This window comes from Pan paniscus, chromosome 19 (assembly GCF_029289425.2).
Source record: "Pan paniscus chromosome 19, NHGRI_mPanPan1-v2.0_pri, whole genome shotgun sequence".
NCBI lineage: Eukaryota > Metazoa > Chordata > Mammalia > Primates > Hominidae > Pan > Pan paniscus.
This window is the reverse complement of record NC_073268.2, coordinates 33038187-33061437: the sequence shown is the minus strand read 5'-3', so window position 1 is coordinate 33061437 and position 23251 is coordinate 33038187. Positions and strand designations below refer to the sequence as shown.

General features: G+C 50.2%; 1 protein-coding gene across 2 annotated transcripts in view; it reads left to right on the top strand.

Moving 5' to 3' along the window:
- RAB11FIP4 (RAB11 family interacting protein 4) overlaps positions 1–23251 on the top strand; it is a 146588-nt gene that overhangs the window by 33031 nt on the left and 90306 nt on the right. For both annotated transcript variants that reach the window (XM_055101330.3, XM_014342083.6), the window contains exons 2-3: positions 7778–7865; positions 10001–10089. In XM_055101330.3, coding sequence (XP_054957305.1) covers positions 7859–7865; positions 10001–10089 — 96 coding nt within the window. In that variant the 5' untranslated portion in view covers positions 7778–7858. The remainder of the gene's footprint in view (positions 1–7777; positions 7866–10000; positions 10090–23251) is intronic.

Sequence of the window (23251 nt, the reverse complement as noted above, 5' to 3'; positions counted from 1 at the left end):
TTTTCCCAGGAGGCCCCCCTTTCTCGGCTTCTCATCAGAAAGAGAGTTTCTTCCGTAGCTTTTTCTCTGTGCATCTGCTGCACAGTTCTGGGATTTGGGCTCCTGAGTCTAGGTCAGGAAATATGCAAGCTCACCACCGTATTCATCTTACTTAATGTTTTTGTTTTCCTCCCCAATTCACCTTCCACTATTCACTTTTCACAGTCCTTGTGTAGTTGTTTTATGTCTTCTGTCAGAGTTTTTAGTTATAATCAATGGGAAAGCTAGACTGTAGTGTGCTTACTCCATCTTAACCAGAACCAGGAGGCTTGCTTGGCTTTAAATATTGGCATCTAATTTTAAGTCTGTCCTCAAGCCACATCTGAGATGCTAGCTGGCCACCTCTGCTTTAGTGGCACAGTGTCTCAAAATTAATTTTTCTTTCTTTTTTTCTTTTGAGATGGAGTCACAATCTTGGCTCATTGCAACCTCCCACCTCCTGGGTTCAAGCAATTCTCCTGCCTCAGCCTCCCCAGTAGCTGGGACTACAGGCGCGCACCACCACACCCAGCTAATTTTTTTTTTTTTTTTTTTTTTTGAGACGGAGTCTCGCTCTGTTGTCCAGCCTGGAGTACAGTGGCACGATCTCGGCTCACTGCAACCTCCGCCTCCCAGATTCAAGTGATTCTCCCACCTCAGCCTCCCAAGCAGCTGGGATTACAGGTGTACACCACCACACCCTGCCTAATTTTTGTATTTCTAGTAGAGATGGGGTTTCACCATGTTGGCCAGGCTGGTCTCGAACTCCTGACCTCAGGTGATTCACCCATCTCGGCCTCCCAAAGTGCTGGGATTACAGGTATGAGCCACTGTGCCTGGCCTAATTTTTCTTTTAATACTCAAATTCTTAAGCAAAAGTTGTCAGTACCAATGCCAGTTTTTCTAGATTAAAAGAGAGCAGAATACAGATTTATCCTTTCTCTGGTCAGAGCAAGCCCCTAAACCTGTCAGCATAATAATAGTGATTGCAATTATTTTAGCAGAAATAATAATTACTGGCTAAGGACATGGAGTCTGGAACCAGGCCTCTTGTGTTCAGCCGTCTCCTACGAACTGTGTGACCTTAATTCTGAATGACTTTGCCTTTCTATGTCTCAGTTTCCTCCCCTGTAAAATGGGAATAATAATGGTATCTGCTTCCCAGGTGGTGGCGAGGATTAAACAAATTCATATGCATAGAGTGCTCAGAACAGTGCCTGGCACAAAGGAAGGCTCGCTAAGCATTTGCTTTGATTCCCGTGAGTAATGGCTGACGTTTATTAGGCACCTTGCCTTGCAGACAGCTTCACAGCGGCAAGATAAGCCGGCTTATCTCACTTGCTCAGATGAGGCAGCTGAGATTTCAGAAAGGCAAATGGCTTGCTTGAGTCCATCTGGCCTTCAGACCTTGAAATTAGGGAGGTGTGGGTGGCTGGGCATGGGTTCAGGGAGTATCTGGCTGGTAATCAATCAGACAGCAATGGCAACAAAGCTTTTTAACATCATCTGGTCTGAGCTAGAAGAGATGTGACCCAGGGGACTGAGTGGGGGAAAAAAATCAGCTCAAAGAGAAAGGCAACAGAAATAGAAGGGGAAGCCTGGTAATTGAGTGGCCCCAAAAAGGAAAGATCAATATTTTACTTCCAGTGAACAACCAATTTCCCTGGCAGCAAGCTAGGGCCCAGCTGTGTGTGCTTCAGTGACAACAGCTGCTTCTGCAACGCCTGCCAGGCCTGGCGAACCCGTCTCTCCTGGCCTGGGAGCCAGAGGGGGAGCCCCAGGGCTGCCCAGCCACGCATGGTGTGTGCCCCAGGGTGGGGGCGGCCCCCAGCTCCCCTGCCTGGGGCCCAGGCTCCCAACGAAGACCACATGGGGTGGCTATTTGCTATGCTCCCTGCGTGACCTTGAGCAAGCCCCTTCCCCTCCCTTCCCCTCACAGTTCGCTTCACCAACTGTGAAATGACGGGCTGGGTCAGTGGAATGTGTCTGGCAGAGGACCATCTGTGGCAAAAGGCTACCTGATGTCCAGGAAGGTCGAGACTCTTTGTGATCCAAGGCGAGGGGTCCCCACCGTAGTGAGTAAAGCTTCTTTGATGCTCAGGGCGCCAGGGGATAGAAACAACACTTTAGTGCAGACAGCCCCGTGAGAGTCTCTGGCCCAGGAAGGCAACAGGGAGCAGTGGCTGACTCTCTGGGGTCAGTAAGACCTGGGTTCAAGAGTTGCCACTACAGGTGGGCAAAAATTTTAAATTTAAAAAAAGGAAAATAAAAGGGGAGCGTTACCACTGCAGTGACTTTGTCTAAATGTCTTACCCTCTCTGAGCCTCAGTCTCCTCAATTTAAAATGGGGGACTATAATAATAGCTACTGTTAAGTTTGCTGTGAGGATTAAATGAGACTATGTGTGAACCCTCCGTGGACTCCAAGCATTTGCAATACTTCTCCACATAAATGATGCTGTTATTTATTTTAAAAATCATTGAGCCTGTGGTGATGGTATGTATTGGTAATAACCAGCATGCATTGTTCTAATAATTTCACACCTGTTTTCTTTTTTTTCTTTTTCTTTTCTTTTTTTTTTTTTTTTTTGAGACGGAATCTTGCTCTTGTTGCCCAGGCTGGAGTGCAATGGCACCATCTTGGCTCACCGCAACCTCTGCCTCCCGGGTTCAAGCGATTCTCCTGCCTCAGCCTCCCAAGTAGCTGGGACTACAGGTGCACACCACCATGCCCAGCTACTTTTTCTTGTATTTTTAGTAGAGACGGGGTTTCACCATGTTGGCCAGGATGGTCTCAATCTCTTGACCTAGTGATCTGCCCACCTTGACCTCCCAAAGTGCTGGGATTACGGGCGCCAGGCACCACGCCCAGCCCAATTTCACACTTGTTTTCTAAAGGGCAGGACATCAGTGTGCCTGGCCATTTTTGTTTTTTGTTTTTTGTTCGCTTTGAGATGGAATCTTGCCCTGTCACCCAGGCTGGAATGCAGTGGCACAATCTCGGCTCACTGCAACCTCCACCTCCCTGGTTCAAACGATTCTCCTGCCTTAGCCTCCCTGAGTAGCTGGGACTACAGGTACACATGACCACGCCTGGCTAATTTTTGTATTTTTAGTAGAGACAGGGGTTTCTCTATGTTGGCCAGGCTGGTCTCGAACTCCTGACCTCAGGTGATCTACCTACCTCAGCCTCCCGAAGTGCTGGGATTATAGGCATGAGCCACTGCGTCCGGCTGGCCTGGCACTTTTGTGGCCACTACTCTGGGGCTGCCACTCTTTGAAGAGCCCTGTGGGAGCAGCTGTAGAGAGGTCACAGCCTGGGATGTGCCCCCGGTTGCAGCTTGGGCCATGGCTTGGGTGCTTTGGGGACCATGCAGTGGCCCTCAGTACCCCATCTATCTGCCTGTCATCAAACAACCCCACCCCCACCTCTGTCCCAGGTAGGCTTTTGCTGGCAGAGGAATGGACAGCTCGCCCCACCAGTGTCTCCCAGCCTCAGGGAGTTGTGGACACAGGGATTACAGAATCCAAATCCCTGCACTCCTGCCTCCTAGGTGGACTTGAGGTGGGGGTCCTCATCAGTCAGTCAGCACTCTGTGGCCGACTCCACCCTTGACTTGCTTCGGAAATAATGAAGGCAGAGCCCTGACCTTGGAGAGGACTGTAGGCCTGAGCATGGGAGGCTGGAGGGTAGAGGGTGCCCTGGCCCATCGCCACATTCACAGGCCCCCTATAATGCCAGCGATGCAAAGGCAGGAGGAGAGGAGGCGGAATGCCAGCCAGGATGGTGGGTGGGCTCCCCTGCAGCCCTGCAGGTGGCACCTGGGCATTGCTATTCTCAGAAGCCATGTCATTGCCTGGCAGTGTCAGAGGCTGGCATGGCTGGGGGGAGGGGGCAGCTGCAATGTTGAGGAGGCTGGCAAAAAGCCACTTTCCTCCTTTACTGAAATTTTGCAGGTCTTTCCTGAGAGCCCACTAGGTACCAGGTTCAGGGAGGTTCACAGAAAGAATGTGGCACGGCCCCTCTGCCCTTCCCTCACCCCAGACTCACCCCAGAGTGGAAAAGCAGGGTCAGCTGGAATCAAGATGCAAGCACAGAGCCGCCAGTTTCCAGGCAAGGAGAAGATGGTTAGGGTGGGGCCTCTTTGTCCACAGCTCACCTTCCAAAGCCCACTGGGCACAGCCCCCATGGTGCCAGGCCACCGGCAGTGACCAGGGCTTCAGACCCCTGCTGCAGCTGCCATGCTGTGGGCATGCAAGAAAAACATGGTCCCTATAAATAGATGAATCCCCAACGTGGTTTGGCTTCGGTGCCTGTGATGGGTGGTGTGGTATGCCGGCGAGTCTGCCTGTGATGGCGTGAACACTGACAACAGTGACTGTGAGCAGTTTCCTGCATGCTGTGCTCTGCAGGCCCCGGGTGCCCTCAGATCCATCATCTGCAGCCCAGCCTGAGCAGATTCTGGAAAGAGCTCATCCTGGCCTGGCTGTGCTATAGATACTGATGGTGATTATTAGGGGGAGCGGCAAGATGCCTGACAAGGAATGTGAGCGTGTACATATGTGTATGCACTATTGTGTATGTGTGGCTAGCCAGCAGAACCAGCACCTACCACCATCAAACCCTGAAAGAGTGCCTGGCATGTAAGAGGTGCTCAGTCATCACTTGTTGAATAAGTGAGTGAATGAATGAATGAATGCTTGTATGGGTGCTGTGGGAGGGCTGCCACTAAGTTTTAGAAGCAGTTTTAGATTTAGAAGCAGGCTTCTGAGCCAGGCGTGGTGGCGTGCCTGTAGTCCCAGCTACTTGGGAGGCTAAGGTGGGAGGATCCCTTGAGCCCAGGCATTTGAGGCTGCAGTGATCTATGATCATGCCACTGCACTCCAGCTTGGGCAATAATGTGAGGACATGGCTCTTAAAAAAAAAGTTGTTATTATTATTAGTATTATTATTATTTGAGACCGAGTTTCACCCTTGTCACCCAGGCTGGAGTGCCGTGGCGCGATCTTGGATCACTGCAACCTCCACCTTGAAGGTCAGAGGTTCTCCTGACCTTGGAGAGGATTGTAGGTGTGAGCAAAAACAAATATTATGAAGCCTCTACTATGTACCAGTCACGGTGCAAGCGACCAGGTATACAGTGGTGATCAGAATGGACAGGGTCCTTGCCCTTAGGGAGCTTACTTTGTAGAGAGAGAAGATATAAATTAATCAAATTATCCCACACACATACAACTACATGAAAGAGTATGGAGAAACTAAGGCTAAGGCTTTCTGCAGTGAGGTCGGGAGATACTCACACCTGCTAAAGTTCAAACCACACAATATCCCAATAGACTTGGGTGTGCAACCGAAGTCATGATCTGCCAGTCTCCAGCATTTCTCAGCTGCGAGTGCCCTAACTAGCTCACCAGTCAGAAAGACTTTGCAATCTAGGATTTCTGCCCAGCCAATGAGCTGCCTCTGAAAACAACTTTCTGTGGAAATCCTCCGTAAAAATTCCTCTCCTGGCTGGGCGTGGTGGATCACACCTGTAATCCAAGCACTTTGGGAGGCCAAGGTGGGCGGATCACCTGAGGTCAGGAGTTGGAGACCAGCCTGGCCAACATAGTGAAACCGCCTCTCTACTAAAAATACAAAAATTACCTGGGCATGTTGGCAGGCGCCTGTAGTCCCAGCTACTCAGGAGAGGCTGAGGCAGGAGAATCTCTTGAACCTGGGAGGCGGAGCTTGCAGTGAGCTGAGATTGCGCCACTGCGCTCCAGCCTGGGCAACAGAGCGAGATTCCATCTCAAAAAAAAAAAAAAAAAAGAATCCTTCCTCCCCACTTGCCTCCTGGGATGCTCTTCGGGGCTGTCCTGATCCCGTGTACCTGAATTGCAATTCTTTGTTTCCCAAATAAACGCTATTTCCTTTGACCTCCATGTCAATCTCTTTTTAGTTAACAATAGCAAGTTGCAACAAATTGTTTGAAGGGAAAGTATAGGATGCTACAAGACAGGATAGCAGTGGGGTGGGCCCTGATTGGATGGGGGTGGTCAGGACAGACCTGTCTCAGGGAGGGACGTTTCATAGAGGTACAAAGGGAGACCTGAAGGATGAACTGACACGGCAAATGGGGAGGACAGCTGTCCAAGTTGTAGGGAATAGCATGTGCAAAGGCCCTGGGGCAGAGAAGAGTGTGGTGGTTTCCTTGAGGAGCTGACCAAAGGCCAGTGCAGCTAGAGTACAGTGAGTGATGAAGAGCATGGGAGGAGAGGGAGTAGAAGGGGTCAGATCACATGGGGCCTTGTGGGCCGTGTTGTGGAGTTTGGATTTTTTTTTTTTTTTTTTTTTTTGAGACAGAGTCTTGCTCAGTCGCCCAGGCTGGAGTGCAGTGGCATGATCTCAGCTCACTGCAACCTCTGCCTCCCAGGTTCATGCCATTCTCCTGCCTCAGCCTCCCGAGTAGCTAGGACTACAGGCGCCCGCCACGACGCCCGGCTAATTTTTTTTGTATTTTTAGTAGAGACGGGGTTTCACCATGTTAGCCAGGATGGTCTCGATCTCCTGACCTCGTGATCTACCCGCCTCGGCCTCCCAAAGTGCTGGGATTACAGGTGTGAGCCACCGCGCCCGGCCTGGAGTTTGGATTTTTATCCTAAGTGTGGTGGAATGATACTGGAAGGTTTTAGGCAGAGGAGTGGGTGACACGATCCAGTTAGACTTGCATGATCCAGGAGAGACAGGATGATGGCTATGACCAGGTGGGGCTCCTGGGTGGTGCGGGAAATGAGGGAGCTGTGGGGTACGGTGGGCGCATGGATTGAATGTGAGTGACAGTGAGCAGACGCAGTGGTGCTGAAGAACCCTGCAGTGGCAGGAAGGGAGGGAGGACGGGGTCAGGGAGTGGGACGTTTGATGGGTGGTATTGGAGGGGGTGATCACTGGGTTGACCAAGGGACTTGGTGCCTGAGGTGGAATATGAGGCAAAAAGAAAGTCAAGGATCTGAGAGGCCAGGGGTTGATGGGTCATCACACAGCTGCAGGAACCCCCAAAGATGAATTGTAAAAGCAAAAAGCTGGAAATAACCAAAATGCCCAGCTATTAGGGGTGGTGAAGTAAATTATGATGAACCCACCGGGCAGAATATGTTACAGCCACTAACAACGTGGGTTGTACACACCAAGCAGCATGGAAACTGTTTCTGTCCTACCTCCTGTTACACGGGAGAGAAACTCTCCAACCTCAGGGATGGCTGACTCTGCCAGGGGAAAACTTACTTCCTTATTCATCTAACACTCTTCATTGAAGTGCAAGGTACAAATAGAACAGAAAAGTTCATCAGCCACCAGTGTCCATCTCAGTGAGTTTCCCCATCTAGCCAGCACCTAGAACAAGAAATAGAACAAGAGAAATGGTGGGATTTCTGGGTCTTTTACAATGAGTTTGTGTCTCTTTTGTGTGAAAGAAACCAATTTTAAAACATTGGCAGAGCCTCGGCTTTCATTGTGCAGCCCCTGGGGGAAGGAGGCTTGGCCCCTGAAGCCGTGTGCTCAGGGAGGAGCCGGTGTTGGCTCTGCTTTTCTTTGCCCGAGTTGTCTGTCACCATGGGGAGAATAAAGTGGCCCCATGGCTGATACTGACCCCAGGGTGAGGGTAAGAGGACTGGGCGGGGACACTGGTGTCCCTCCCTCCCTCACAGCCTCCCCACCCAGCTCCCTGAGTCTTCGGGAGATCCTTGGGTGTCTCACACCTGTCCCTGCTTCATTCCCACAGGTGGAAAAACTTGTGAAATATTTGGATCCCAACGACCTGGGGAGAATCAACTTCAAGGACTTTTGCCGGGGGGTGTTCGCCATGAAAGGTGAGGTCTTCCCGGGAGGCTTTCCCAGGCGCTCTCCGGTCCTGCCCAGCTGGGGAAGCTGGTGTGACTGGGGCCCCAGCCTGGATTCCTCCCCACAGGGGTCCCAGAGCCCAGGATGGGCCAGAAGTCGGTTCTGCCTCTGGCTTCCGGGGGGGCCAGAGGGGAAGGACACTGTTGCCCCAGCCGTGGGGGGCTGTGGTCTCACCCATGGAGGTCACTTCTGCCCTTCCCCTTGTCTGCCCGCCTCTAGAGAAAGCCTCCTTCCCTGCTTTTCTGTCCTCTTCCTCTCTCTCCCGCTCTGGGGTGACCAAACCCAATGAGTCTCCTGGGATGTGGGAGGGACTCCAGTTTTAAGACCAGGGCAGTCCTGGGCAAACCTGGACAAAGCGCTGGTCACATGACTGCCCGCCTCCCTCTGAGCTGCTGCTTTTGTGTCCTCCCTGCTCCCGCCTCCTCTTTTTTTTTTTTTTTTTTTGAGACAGGGTCTGGCTTTGTCGCCCAGGCTACTGGAGTGCAGTGCCACTATCATGGCTCCCTGCAGCTTCAACCTCCTGGGCTCAAGCAATCCTCCTGCCTCAGCCTCCTGAGTAGCTGAGACTACAGGAGGTACACCACCATGCCTGGCTAATTTTTGTATTTTAAGTAGAGATGGAGTTTTGTCACGTTGTCCAGCCTGGTCTTGAACTCCTGAGATCAAGTGACCCTCCCATCTCAGTCTCCCAAAGTTCTGGGATTACAGGCATCAGCCTCCATGCCCTGCCCTCTCTTCCTCTTAATTCTTCCTAATTCCTGCCTTTCTTCCTTGCCCCTGCTTCCAGTTTTAAGGGGACAATATAAATCCCACTGTCTTGTCCCAAAAATTCAAAGGCCAGTTGTGAGAAACTTGCAGGAATCAGAATATGGCCACTCACTTACTACTAAGCTGTTTATCTGAGACAGTGAGGGCCAGGCACGGTGGCTCACACCTATAGTCTCAGCACTTTTTGGGAGGCCGAGGCAGGCAGATTGCTTGATCTCAGGTGGATCACTTGAGTCCAGGAGTTTGAGACCAGCCTGGCCAACATGGCGAAACCTCGTCTCTACAAAAAATACAAAAAATTAGCCGGGCATTCTGGTGTGTGCCTATGGTCCCAGCTACCTCGGAGGCTAAGGTGGGAGGATCACCTGAGCCCAGGAAGTTGAGGCTGCAGTGAGCTGAGGTCACGCCACTGCAGTCCAGCCTGGGTAACAGAGTAAGAACCTGTCTCAAAAAAGAAAATAATCTGAGACAGTGGCATAGGTCACCAGCCAGGTGGGCTTGCTAAGGCCTCCCCACTAGCTGCAGAGAGAATGGAGTCACTTCTGGAGTCCCAGGGTGTCTGGTTATCTGTGAAGGAAGCCATGGTTTCCTGTCTGCGGCTCAGATCAAGTTTAGCCCTTTTCTGTGGGGTGCCTATGAGTCCTGGGAGGGTGGAACGATGCAGGGTGAGGGATGAAGGGAACCAAATACACGGTGCAGGGGGCACAGAACACAGAAGGTGCCCAGGGAAGGTTTTCTGCGTGGATTTGACAATGGGCCACTGCAGGCTGCACCTGCCATGTGCCTGTGCCAGGCGTTTTGTCAGGTCCCCCTCCCAGTTCAGTACAACCTTGGGGCGTTTGGTTGGGATCTCAGGAGCGAGGCCAGCCGTGTACAGAGTCAGCAGGAACTGCAGCTGTCCTGCGGGCGGCCCTGTCCTGGACATCCCAGGGTCTGCAGGACACGGGGGGCGCCCAGCCTCGGAGGAATGGGTGTGTTTGCTTTCTCCAGAGGCTGGCACAGTCGTTTGGAGTCCCTGCGAGCCAGGTGGGCAGCACTGCCTTAGGTCCCCTCCCCCAGGAAGGCCTCCTTCCTTCTTGTTGCCCCAGCCTGCCCTCTGTGTGTGGGAATTAGTCTCAGAGGACAAGGGGCTCTTGCAGCTCCCTCCACAGTGCCTTGAGCTGAGTTCCCCACCGCCTGGGCTCCATCCCTGCCTTCCAGTGCTCAGCTGGCCTCCTGGAGCCTCGGGCCCCCACCTCAGCCCTTCCCACCCTATGCCCATTAGTCAGAAGCAGAGCAGCCGTCCCAGGCTGAGGCTCAACCCCTCACTGTCCCGTGTGTCTGCCTGTCTGCGCAGGGTGCGAGGAGCTGCTGAAGGATGTGCTGTCGGTGGAGAGCGCGGGGACGCTGCCGTGCGCGCCAGAGATCCCAGACTGCGTGGAGCAGGTAAGGCTTGGGGGGCCTCAAGGACCTCCATGGCTCTGCCTCCTCCTTCTTGGTCTTGCCTTTGCTCCATTTTCAGTATCTGGGAGGACCCAGAACCTCCCTCTGAGGACCCTTCTTGAGCATCAAAGTCAAGAAATAGTTTTTGGAACAGGAGCCCTGAGGCCCCTTGGGAAGCCCCAGCAGAATGTGTAACAGCTGGGGGTCCTCACCCAGCAACTTTATTTCCCATCTGTGGCACGGAGGAGAGACTGAGTTCCAGACAGGGAAAGTGACAAGTGGAGGGGAGGCAGGACTAGAATTGTTTCCTTTTCTTCTGCACCATCGCTCTCTGAGCTGAACGCTTCCTGTTTGTTTCTTTTCAAACAACAACGAATTCTCCAGTTCTCTGACACTAACTGGTGTCCAGCAATCAGTTCCACCTGCCACTAACTACCCAGCATTAGCACAGACTCCATGAGTCAAGGTCAACTCCATGAGACTGCCCCACCTCCCACGCCAGCTGCAGTTCTTCCTGGATAACTGCAAACACAGGGTTCCCAGGACCACCTCCCTCGGGCTGGGTAATTCACTGGAAACCCTCAGGAAATGGTTGTACTTACGATGATCAGCGTATTACAAAGGATACAACTCAGGATTAGCCACACGGAAGAGATGTACAAGACAGGGTATGGGGAGCAGGGATGCAGAGCTTCCGCACCTTCGCTTAGGGGCGCTGCCTCCCAGCACATCACCGTGCTACCAGCACCCGGGCTCTCTGCATCTCATTGTTCAAGAATTTGTAGGCCTGGCATGATGGCTGATGCTTGTAATCCCAGCACTTTGGGATGCTGAGGCAGGAGGACAGCTTGAGCCCAGGAGTTTGAGAGCAGCCTGGGCAAGATGGTGAGACCCCGTCTCTACATAAAAATTTAAAATTAGCTGGATGTGGTGGTGCACACCTGTAGTCTCAGCTACTGGGGAGACTGAGGTGGGAGGAGCACTTGAGCCCAGTAGTTTGAGACTTCAGTGAGCTGTGATTGTGCTACTGCATTCCAGCCAGCCTGGGTGACAGGGCCAGACTCATCTCCAAAAATCAAACAGTTTTTACAACCCAGTCTCCAGCCCCTCTCCTCTGCCTGGAGGTTGGGGGTAGGTGGGAAGGTGAGAAAGTTCCCACCTTATTGTATGCTTGGTCTTTCTGGTGACCAACCCCATCCTGAAGCTCTGTATCAGGAAGCGGGACAAAGACCACGGTCCCCAAGGCTCTGTTTTACTGTTATCATCGCCTAATGGTGTGTTTCTTATAAAACTTTGAAATAGTTTTCCAAGCAGTGTGGCTTCATCCTACAGAGAAACAGTTGAAGGTGCACAAGCTGACAACCAGCGAGGTCCCTCCTGGTGGCAACACCCAGAACTAGAAGAGGATGATTTTGATTTCTTACCCAGCCCAACCCCCAAACCTTTTCCCCAGTTCTGATGGGTGCCTCCTCTGGACCCCAAAACATGAGTATGTTTATAGCTGAAGGAGATCCAGGACCCCAGAGGCCACTTTGGCTGATGGTAGGCCTCTTGGAATCCAGCTGGGTCATGGGGTCAGGGTTAGGTTCCCTGGGCAGGACTGGAGGAGGGACAGTCCACAGAGAGGGACACAGTGCTGAGGGCTGCCAAGTCCATGGTGGCAGAGACCAAAGCCAGACACCAACTATGGGCCAGGGCCCCCAGGCTGGGAGTCAGGTGGCTAGGCCTCAGGCTGCTGTGCTCAAAGCAAGAGCCCTCAGGGATGCGTGGAGATAGCTGGGCCCCAGGCCCATGCCCATGCCAGCAGTGATGGCTCCAGGCCTGTCTTGATGGGTCCAGCAAGCAGGGGTTGAATATGTATTTGGGGCCAGCTAATGGAACCAGGATTAGGAAAGAGGACCTCCACTGTGGGACAAATACTGAGTGCCCCAGGAACTTTGCTGGGGGGGCCCTTCCTGGATTGCTGAGCAGGAGGCAGCGTGCAGAGGTGTGCAGGACTGGGTCCATACCCACGTGGGCCACCCAGGACAGGCCATGGAACCTGAGCACATTCTTCTCAACCCCGCTGAGCCTCAGTGTCCTCAACTGTAAAACAGGGCTTGCTGTGCCAATCTGGAGGGTCTGTTGTGAAAGTTCAGTGGGAAGACAGACCCCTAATACGTGCTAATTCCTCGCCGCCTGCTGCTGTAAGAAAATGGTGCTGACGTTACCGTTTGCATTTTTCAGTTTACCCTTGGATACTGGTGTTGCAAAATTATGTTAAAGTAAAGCCCTGCCCCAGGAACTGGAGGGCAGAGTGGAGCCGAGGCCTGGGGAGAGGGGGTGGGAGTTGGGGTGGGGGTGATGTGTTCCCTGCAGTCTTTGGCTGCTTTTGTGGCCCCCACATTCTGCCATTCACACCTCTGGAAAAGGTGGCACATGGAGAAAAGATGAGCAGGGGGTGCAGAAGAGTGGGCCTCCACCAAGGTACTCTTTTTTGTAAACTGATATTGCTTTCCTCCAAAGTCTAGAGGTTATGGGAAAGCAGAAAGAAAGACCGCGTCAGCCTATCTCAGCAAGCCTGGTGCTTCTCCTTGTTTCTTCATGGGACTTTGCAATCCTATAGGTTTTTGTTGCTTTGGGTTTTGTTTTTTGTTTTTTGTTTTTTGTTTTTGTTTTTTGTTTTTTGAGACGGCATCTTGCTCTATCGCCCAGGCTGGAGTGCAGTGGTGCAATCTCGGTTCACTGCAAGCTCCGCCTCCCGGGTTCATGCCATTCTTCTGCCTCAGCCTCCTGAGTAGCTGGGACTACAGGCGCCCGCCACCATGCCCAGCTAAATTTTTTTTGTATTTTTAGTAGAGATGGGGTTTCACCATGTTCGCCAGGATGGTCTCGATCTCCTGACCTCATGATCCACCCGCCTCGGCCTCCCAATGCTTTGGATTTTAAGCTTCTCGTGGGTGAACTCCTTTCTGCCCTCCATGGAGGTCTGGCCCCGGCTTGGTTGGCCAGAGCCTAGTGAGATGGCGGTAGCTGTGGACACAGTGGCAGCCTTGTTCATTATGCTCGCTGGGGCTGCTTGGTTGACCTGGACTCCATTCCCTACCATGGGCTTCTGCGTGTTGGCAGGGAGAGGAAGGGGGCACAATCCGAAGACCAGCCTGACGGGGCAGACGGCTTCTGGATTGTGAATGAGTCCCCTTCCTGGCTTAGGCTCCTGTAATAGCAAGGTCAAGACCACAGCTCTGCAGATGAGGTGTCAGAGTGGGCTGGACTGGGCAGGTCCGAATTTCTCAGACCCGGCTCTCTGCGCCCTGCTGTGTCTTAGCTGTCCCCTAGGGGTCAGTCTGAGACTGAGAAGAAGCGGGTGCCTGGATCACTACGTAGGCTTCCCAGATGCCCCCAGGGAACGCAAACCTGAGGCATGATTTGAGGAGGTGTGGGGATGACACACAGATGGGATGGCAGGCGCTCCATCCCTGTGCCATGCGTGTATGCTGGGAGGTGAAGCTTGTTTTTTGGGCACAGCCCCCTCCCCTCAGGGTGTGGACGGAGACCTCTGACTTAACCACTGGATGTGGCTCGTAATTAAAGCAGTGAATGCTTGAGTGCTGGCTGGTGGGCCAGCAGCTGCCACCTGGCCTCTGAGAGCACCCTGCCCTTCTTGACCCCCTCCCAGGCCCCGAGAAGCCTCTAGCGTTGGGCATCAGGCAGGGGCCCCTGGGGTTGCTGTCCAGACCTCAGGCCAGTGCAAGTCTATCCCGGGCAGTTGATGCCTGGATGCACCAGTTCCTGACCTTACTGGATGTGGCTCCACCTGCGTCCCCAGAGCCCTGCGAGACCCTGGCAGAGGGAAACTTTGAGGCTTGGGAACCCCAACTGTTGAGCAGGCTGTTGAGAGAGTTTCCTGACCCAGGGAAATTTGCTTCTGGTCAAAGGGAATGTTAGGTGTGTCCTGAAGGACTCCCCAGGGTCCCTGGGTCCATGCATGGGGTCCCTGGAATCGCCCTGGGAGTCCCTCTGAGACTGTCCTGCTCAGGCTGCCCATCAGCCCCCAGTCCATATGCTATAGGGGCCCCCGTGGGGAGGGGTCATGGAGACACGTGGAGAGCCCGACACTCGGGTGCTAAAGGCAATGGGATAGTTGCTAGGGGCCCGTGGTCACCCCTCAGCAGGAGGTAATGTGAACCCTAATCCTACAAGTGCTGTAAGGCCCTGGGCCCTGTTCATCCACCCTATGGTGGATGAAATGGAGAGGGCATCCAGCCACCTGCCCCTCCTGTGTAGCCACCACGCCAGCAAATGGTGTCAGTAGCCTCCAACCCAGAGAGTCATCCTCAGCGCCCCCTCATGCAGCTGCCTTGAGTCCTCTGTTCCCCACTCACCCCTGCCTCCCCCTTCCATCGCAGCCACTGCCACCCACTGACCGGGCGTCCTCCTGTCCTCAGCCTTCCTCTCTCCACACCCCCATCCCGCTCCTGGGACCCGTCCTTACCAAGGGATGAAAACCAACATCAGCTCCTACCCACCACTCCAGCCTCATCTCTCACCGTGGTGCGTCTCACACCTAAAACTGGCGATACCAAACCGCTCCCCGTTTCCTGAGAAAGCCGTGTTCTCTCTTGCCTCTGAGCCTTTGCACGAGCGTTATCTTTCTCCTAGGATGTCCCCCCTCCCGCTTCTTTGTCAGGAGCTAACGTCTACTCACCTTTTTAAGACTTACTTGCCGGGAGTGGTGGCTCATGCCTGTAATCCCAGCACTTTGGGAGGCTGAGGTGGGAGGATTACTTGAGCCCAGGAGTTTGAGACCAGCCTGGACAATATAGTGAGACAGCTTCTCTTAAAAAAAAAATTTTTACTTAGGTACCGCCTCCTCCAGGAAGCCTCCCTGGCTCCTTCTGCCCCAGCCCAAAGGAGAAGGACCTGCACTGAGCTTCCTGGGGGCCCTTCACCCTCTACCACTGCCTGAACCTCACCCTTCATGACAGCCAGCCCCATGTCCACCCAGTGGCTTCAGGGCTCAGGCTGAGCTCCTCCTTTTCACCCCCAGGACAGCACCCACAGCAAGCATCGTTATCCATGCTCCTTGGGTGTGTCTCTAAGTAGTTCTAGAACTAGGTATCTGGAAGCAGAATTGCTGTGTCAAAGGGTATGTAGATTTTGTTTTTTAACAGATACGGATGAAATTTTCTTCCACAAAGCCTGTACCGTTTGTATCACCCAAGCACTATATGAGAGTGCCCCTTTCCCCATGGCCTTCACCAACCCCGGAAGCCATCCATCCACCTGCTGGTCTCCGGCTCAGCAGCCTGAGGGGAGGAAGGCCCATTGCTGCCGTCCTCTGTGCTGCCCAGCTTCCTAGGGAGGCGGACCATCTTTTTCTTATCTTCCCATACCCTCTGGATTTCTGCTTTTACGAATTAGCTATTCATATTCTTTGCCCATTTTCGATATGGTTGTTTGTCTTTTCCTTATTGATTTATAAGAAATCTCTGTATATTCTGTTTTTTGCTTGTTTGTTTTTTGAGGCAGTCTCGCTCTACTGCCCAGGCTGGAGTGCAGTGGCTCAATCTCAGCTCACTGCAACCTCTGCCTCCCGGGCTCAAGCGATCCACCTGCCTCGGCCCCGCAATTAGCTGATACCACAGGCACACGCCACCACATCCAGCTAATTTTTGTTTTTTTGTTTGTTTGTTTGTTTGTTTTGTTTTTGGTAGAGACAGGGTTTTGCATGTTGCTCAGGCTGGTCTTGAACTCCTGTGCTCAGGTGATCTGCCCACCTCGGCCTCCCAAAGTGCTGAGATTACAGGTGTGAGCCACAGCAACAGGTTGAAATCTCTATATATCCTGATTATCAATCTTTATGGATTTTGCTTGTGTTTTAATCTTGTTTTAGGAGTGTTTTATTACACAGAATGTTAATTCTGATGTCATCATTTATCAATCTTTTTATGCCATTTGCATTTTGTGTATCATTTTGTGCCTTCTGTACCTCCAGGCTATAAACATATTCTCCTATATATAGTTTTCAGATACTTTTGAGAAAAAGAAGTATTTATGCTTAGCTCTTTCATCCACCTGGAGCTTATTTTTGCTTTTGGTGGGAGTAGAGATCTGGCACTCTTACTTCCTCAATATGGCCAGTACTTTGAGTTCCTAATGTTGAATAGTCCCTCTTTCTCAATTGATTTGAAATTTTATCTTTATTGTATGCTAACTTACCTTATAAACATAGGTCTCTTTCTGGACTCTGGTCTGTTATATTGATCTGTTTGTCTACCTACTTTTAAGCCAAAACCATAGTTTCAGTTACTCTTGTTTATAGTTTGATATCTGATAGGGAAAGGCTCTCTCATCCTTCTTTGTTTCTTTAACCTTTAAGGCCAGGTGCGGTGGCTCACGCCTGTAATCCCAGCACTTTGGGAGGCCAAGGCAGGTGGATCACCCGAGGTCAGGAGTTCAAGACCAGCCTGACCAACATGGTGAAACCCCATCTCTACTAAAAATACAAAAATTAACCAGGCATGGTGGCACATGTCTGTAATCCCAGCTACTTGGGAGGCTGAGGCAGGAGAATCACTTGAACCCGGGAGGCGGAGGTTGCAGTGAGCTGAGATCACGCCATTGCGCTTAAGCCTGGGCGACAAAGTGAGACTCTGTCATACACACACACACACAAAAACAAATAAAAAAAACTGTTTTTTTGTTATTCTTACATATTTTCTCTTCTGGAACAGCCTTTTTGTCAAGCTCTATTGCAAATCCTGTAGGAGATCATATTTGAAATTAAATTTGTGCATTAATTGAAGGAAATTGGCTTCTTTACAATATTGCATTCTGTCATCCAGGAATGCATATATCTTTTCATTTATTCTGGCCTTTTATGCCCTCTAGGAAAGTTTTCTGTTGTTTTTCTTTTTTGGTTTTTTGGTTTTTTTGAGATGGAGTTTTGCTGTTATTGCCCAGGCTGGAGTGCAGTGGCTGGATCTCTGCTCACTGCAACCTCTGCCTCCCAGGTCCAAGCGATTCCCCTGCCTCAGCCTCCCTAGTAGGTGGGACTACAGGTGCCCACCACCATGCCCAGCTAATTTTTTGTATTTTCAGTAGAGATAGGGTTCTACTACGTTGGCCAGGCTGGTCTCAAACTCCTGACCTCAGGTGATCCTCCCGCTTCGGCCTCCCAAAGTGCTGGGATTACAGGCGTGAGCCACCGCATCTGGCCGGAAAGTTTTATAATTTTCTTAAATAGGTTATGCACACTTTCTTCTTAGGGTGACTATATTTGGAGTTTTTGTGCTGATATGTGTAGGATCTTTTTGCTATGATATTTTATAACTGGTTACAACTGATGTATAGGATAGGTTTTCATTTTTGGTGTTAATCTTGTCATGATAACCCTATTAAACTCTCCTTAATTAATTAATTAATTAATTTATTTATTTATTGAAACAGGGTCTTGCTCTTATTGCCCAGGCTGGAGTGCAGCAGTGTGATCTCGGCTCACTGCAATCTCTGCCTCCCGGGTTCAAGCAATTCTCCTGCCTCAGCCTCTCGAGTAGCTGAGATTACAGGCGCCCACGACCATGCCTGGCTAATTTTTGTATTTTTAGTAGAGACGGGGTTTCACTATGTTGGCCAGGCTGGCCTCGAACTCCTGACCTCAGGTGATCTGCCTGCTTTGGCTTCCCAAGGTGCTAGGATTAGAGGTGTGAGCCACCATGCCTGGCCCATTAAACTCTCTTTATATTTAATAGTTTATTTATATGCTATTTTCTATCATGCTTAATTCTATATAACAAGGTAGCCATGCTGCCATTTTAAATTTTAAATGGCAACATGATATCTCATCACATGAAGACAACCAAATTTATATACCAGTTCCTTATTGTTGGGCGTATATACACTTTTTTTTTTTTTTTGAGACGGAGTCTTGCTCTGTCGCCCAGGCTGGAGTGCAGTGGTGCAATCTCGGCTCACCGCAAGCTCCGCCTCCTGGGTTCACGCCATTCTCCAGCCTCAGCCTCCCAAGTAGCTGGGACTACAGGTGCCCACCACCACGCCTGGCTAATTTTTTTGTATTTTTAGTAGAGACAGGGTTTCACTCTGTTAGCCAGGATGGTCTCGATCTCCTGACCTCGTGATCCACCTGCCTCGGCCTCCCAAAGTGCTGGGATTACAGGCGTGAGCCACCATGCCCAGCCAGGTGTATATATATTTTTTTAACGTAATTTGGGGAATGAACAAAAGCAGTGTAATAATCATTCTTATAGCTAAGTATTTCCCCACAGCAGCAATCGTTGCTTTAAATCGTTGATTTAAAGTAAATCAGAGGTTGGCAAATTACAGACCCCACGAGCCAAATCTGGGAGCTTGTTATTGTAAATAAAGTTTTACTGGAACACAGCCACACCCATTTGTTCACATGTTATCTGTGGCTGTTTTCACACTACAGTGGCAGAGCTGAAAAGCTGCCACAGAGGCCAAATGGACTGCAAAGCTTAGAATATTTACTGTCTGCCCTTTACAGAAAAAATTTGCCAACCCATACGGTAAATTCAGGCAAGTGGAAACTGTTTTATGAGAAGGATGCAAAGGCTGGGCACGGTGGCTCACGCCTGTAATCCCAGCACTTTGGGAAGTGGAGGCAGGTGGATCACCTGAGGTCAGGAGTTTGAGACCAGCCTGACCAACGTGGTGAAACCCCGTCTCTACTAAAAATACAAAAATTAGCCAGGCGTGATAGCGCATGCCTGTAATCCCAGCCTCTCGGGAGGCTGAGGCAGGAGAATCCCTTGAACCCAAGAGGCGGAGGTTGCGGTGAGCTGAGATCGTGCCATTGCACTCCAGCCTGGGCAACAGAGTGAGACTCTGTCTCAAAAAAAAAAAGAAAAGAAAAGAAAAGGATGCAAAATATTAAAACTGCCTAATGCTAACCTGCCAAATTCCTCTGCAGGAATCCCATCAGGATTGCGTCAGATTCCTGCTACCCTTTTGATACTGGTGTTGCTGAGTTTTCAGATCCTTTAAATTTGAGAGGCTAAAATTAGAACCCCTCTTTTAAATTATAATACAGTTTAACTTCTTAAAGTAAATTTTTTGGTCACTAAGAGGGCGTTCTTCATGCATTGCCTGTCTACATTCTCCACCCTGGCTATGTTTACTTCTATTGAGTATTTTTTAAGAACCAGAAATATAACTTTTTGACATACATTAAATTTTTTCCAGCTTGTTATTTATTTTTAACTTTGTTCATGATACCAAATTTAAAAATTTTTATAGCCAATTCATCATTCTTTTCCTTTATGGCTTCAGCCTTTGGTGTAATGCTTATAAATGCTTTCCCGCCCAAGATTGTGAAACTGTTCTGTTTTATTTTTGTGTATTTGATTTTTAATTCGTAGAATTGACTGATGTCTAGAGTGAGGTAGGGATCCAGTTTGCCTTTTTCCTGTCAGTTCCTCTTGCCCTCCCTCACCTGGCTGGAACCAGCAGCTTCTTGCTAGGCTATGCTTATGCACGCAGTCCCCTGATGGCAAAGGAAGTGAGGTTTGGCCTGGTGCAGTGGCTCAGGCCTGGAATCCCAGCACTTTGAGAGGCCGAGGTGGGCAGATCACTTGAGGCCAGGAGTTCAAGACCAGCTTGGCCAACATGGCGAAACCCCATCTTTACTGAAAAAAAAAGAAAAAAATTAGCCTGGCATGATGGGGCATGCCTGTAATCCCAGCTACTTGGAAGGCTGAGGCACAAGAATCACTTGAACCCAGAAGGCAGAGGTTGCAGCCAGCAGAGATTGTGCCACTGCACTCCAGCCTGGGCAACAGAGCAAGACCCTATCTAAAAAAGAAAAGAAGAAAAGAAATGGGGTTTGCTGGGAACCCAGACCTGAGCCTGAGCCCAAACTAGCTCTTTTGCTCATATTCAGAAGGGGCTTTGCCAAACCCTTGTCTTCCTGGAAGTTTTTTAAATGATGATAACCTGTGCCTCTCTCTAGAACTTGCTGGGGAGGAGGCCTACAGCCTGAACATCTAAGCCCACCCTCGCTTCATTTCATCCATCCTGAAACAAGCATTTCTAAAACCACTCATGACAATGGCACTTATAAGTTCTAAAAATACTTCTCCTGACAAACAGCACTGTGATTCACTGTGCTGGTGGAGGTGTGGGTGGGGTGCCATGCTCCCACTGGTGTGGTGGCAGGAGGGAGTTTCAGAGCCCAGGGAAGCAGCCTTTCTACTTATATCTGGCCCCAATATATTTTTCTATGTTTCAACACCCCCCCCCCACCCTTCTAAAGAGAAAAAAAAATCTACTTATCCCAAGCCTCAGAGCTTCTGTAAGATCCTCGATTTGTGTCTTTGGGAAATAACTCAACTCTGATTAAGCCAAAGGTGGCGGGGATGGAAGCAGTGCAGATATGGAAGCCCCTTTTGTTCGTTGCCTCAGCCTGATCTGCCCTGGACCGTGTGTCTTCTACCTCCTACCCCTGACCATCCCTACCCTAGAGAGGCTAAGCTGAGCTGGCCAGCAAGTGCTACTTCCCACGGGCCACCTCCTGCCTAACCCAACCCTGATGCCCAAGTCCACATGTATCTTTAGAACCTACTCACCAAGTTAGAGCTCGATAAAACCTTGGAGAGGCTCCTTACATCCCGTCTTTTTAAAGCTGAGCAGGAGGGAAAAATTTGGGTTTTATGAACCTGTAGGACATTAACCACCTTCGTATATACCTTTCCAGTCTCATTTCAGCATCCTTTCTTTCCCTGATTACATAGACTTTGATCCCTCCCCTTCTCCTTTGGATGAGTTATCCCTACCTGCTGCTTCCCTCATTAATGAGTCTAGTGCAGTGCATTTTTGAAACAGTAACTGTGGGAAACACACAAACACAATCACATGAGGGCAGATGTTCTCCGAGAAAGCACGGTCAAAACCAGTGGGGACTCTGGGTTAGCAGGGCCTATGGTGCTTCATGTGTCAGAGGCTGAACTGGGATCTCAGTGGAGATTCTACACTCACCATCCAGTTTATAAACCTCTGAGGGCCCAAGCTCCTGCTGCAGATGGTGCAAGAATAAAGAGTAGATCACTTTTACTGAACAAAGACCTAGAGAGTTGACTTGGTCTCCAACTTTTTATTTTGAAAATTTTCAACCTTCAGAAAAGAGCAGAACAATGAATCCACATATATCCTTTGCTTGGATGACCAGTTGTTAACATGCTGCTAAACTGAATTTCTCTGCCCCTGTGTTTGTTGGTGGGGTGCATGTGCATGCATACTACTTTTTTTCTGGACCATTTGAAAGTTAGTTGCGGACATGACACTTCATCCTTAAATACTTGGCCATTCCTAAGAAGGACACTCTCCTATGTGACCACAATATAGTTATGACTTGCAGGAAACTTAACATTGGCACAATTTGTTACCTATTGTAAAATCTACATTCAAATTTTCCCAATTTTATATATATATATATATATTTTTGTTTTGTTTTGTTTTGTTTTGTTTTGTTTTTTTGAGACGGAGTCTTGCTCTGTCACCCAGGCTGGAGTGCAATGGCGTGATCTCCGCTCACCGCAACCTCCGCCTCCTGGGTTCAAACGATTCTCCTGCCTCAGCCTCCCGAGTAGCTGGGATTACAGGTGCATGCCACCACTCCCGGCTAATTTTTTTTTTGTATTTTTAGTAGAGACTGGGTTTTACCATGTTGGCCAGGCTGGTCTCGAACTCCTGACCTCGTGATCCGCCCACCTCAGCCTCCCAAAGTGCTGGGATTACAGGTGTGAGCCACCTCACCCAGCCATCCCAATAATATTTTTATAGCTTTTATTTTTATCTCAAATCTAATACAGGATCACACAGTAGTTTAGTTGCCATGTTTCTTTAGTTTCCTTTAATCTAGAAGAGTTCCTTAGCCTTTTTTTTCTTTTCTTTCTATTTTTTTCTTTTTTTTTTACTCCTAATGACATTGACCTTTTTAAAAACTTCAGGCCACTTGCTTTGAAGAATGCCCCTCAATTTAGATTTGCCTTTATTGATTTTCTAGTCCTTTGGGGTACTGCAACTTAAATTTAAATTAAAAATAAAATGGTGTGGCGAGGAGGGGGCCGGGAGGGGAGTTCTACTGCGTTTATTTTTCAAGTCTAAAACACATTTAAAATGCATATTGTTGGCACCCACTCAGTGGGCCTCAGTTTTCCCAGCTGAAACATGATCTAAACACCCCTTGCAGCTTATGTCCCTTCTAGCATTTGGGGAAAAATAAATGCCTAATTGTGTGTGTGCGGCCGAGCGTCCACCCTTGGCATCTCTCAAATTGTGGGGAGGCAGCCGGCCTTGGTACTTTCTGGCTCCAGGAACACGCCATGGGCCATTGAACGTCTGTGCGATGTACACTGGGTACAGTGTTAGGAGGTGTGGGCTCTTATACATGACCAGGCCACATCTCCATCCTCTTTGGGCTGAGATTAGGACATTGGAGTAGGTGTATTTGTCTCCTGAGAGGGGCAATCTCAAGAGAAAACTAGAAAAGACCCCCCCCACGTCTTTGGGGGGATATCTGAGATAATGTGGGGAAGAAATCCAAGCCCCTAAGATACACTGGACGGTGCTTCTCCGGGTACCTGTGCCCGAGGGAGATACCAGCCACTTGCTGGGACACCAGGGGGCATCTTCCTGGAGCAGCAGATTCCCTGGAAGAATTGGAGGAAACATTGTCCAACATTAAAACAAACATGGAACATAATAAACATATTTTGAAGATAAGAAAGAAGCCTGTAATCCCAGCACTTTGAGAGGCCCAGGCTGGAGGATCCCTTGAGGCTAGGAGTTCAAGACCAGCTTGGACAGCAAAGTGAGACCCCCCATATCTATCAATACAAAAAAGACAGGCGGGTGCTGTGGCTCTTGCCTGTAAGCCCAGTACTTTGGGAGGCCAAGGCAGGCGGATCACGAGGTCAGGAGATCGAGACCATCCTGACTAACGCGGTGAAACCCCGTCTCCACTAAAAATACAAAAAATTAGCCGGGCGTGGTGGTGGGCGCCTGTAGTCCCAGCTACTTGGGAGGCTGAGGCAGGAGAATGGCGTGAACTCGGGAGGTGGAGCTTGCAATGAGCCGAGATTGTGCCACTGCACTCCAACCTGGGCCACAGAGCGCGACACTCCATCTCAAAAAAAAAAAAAAAAAA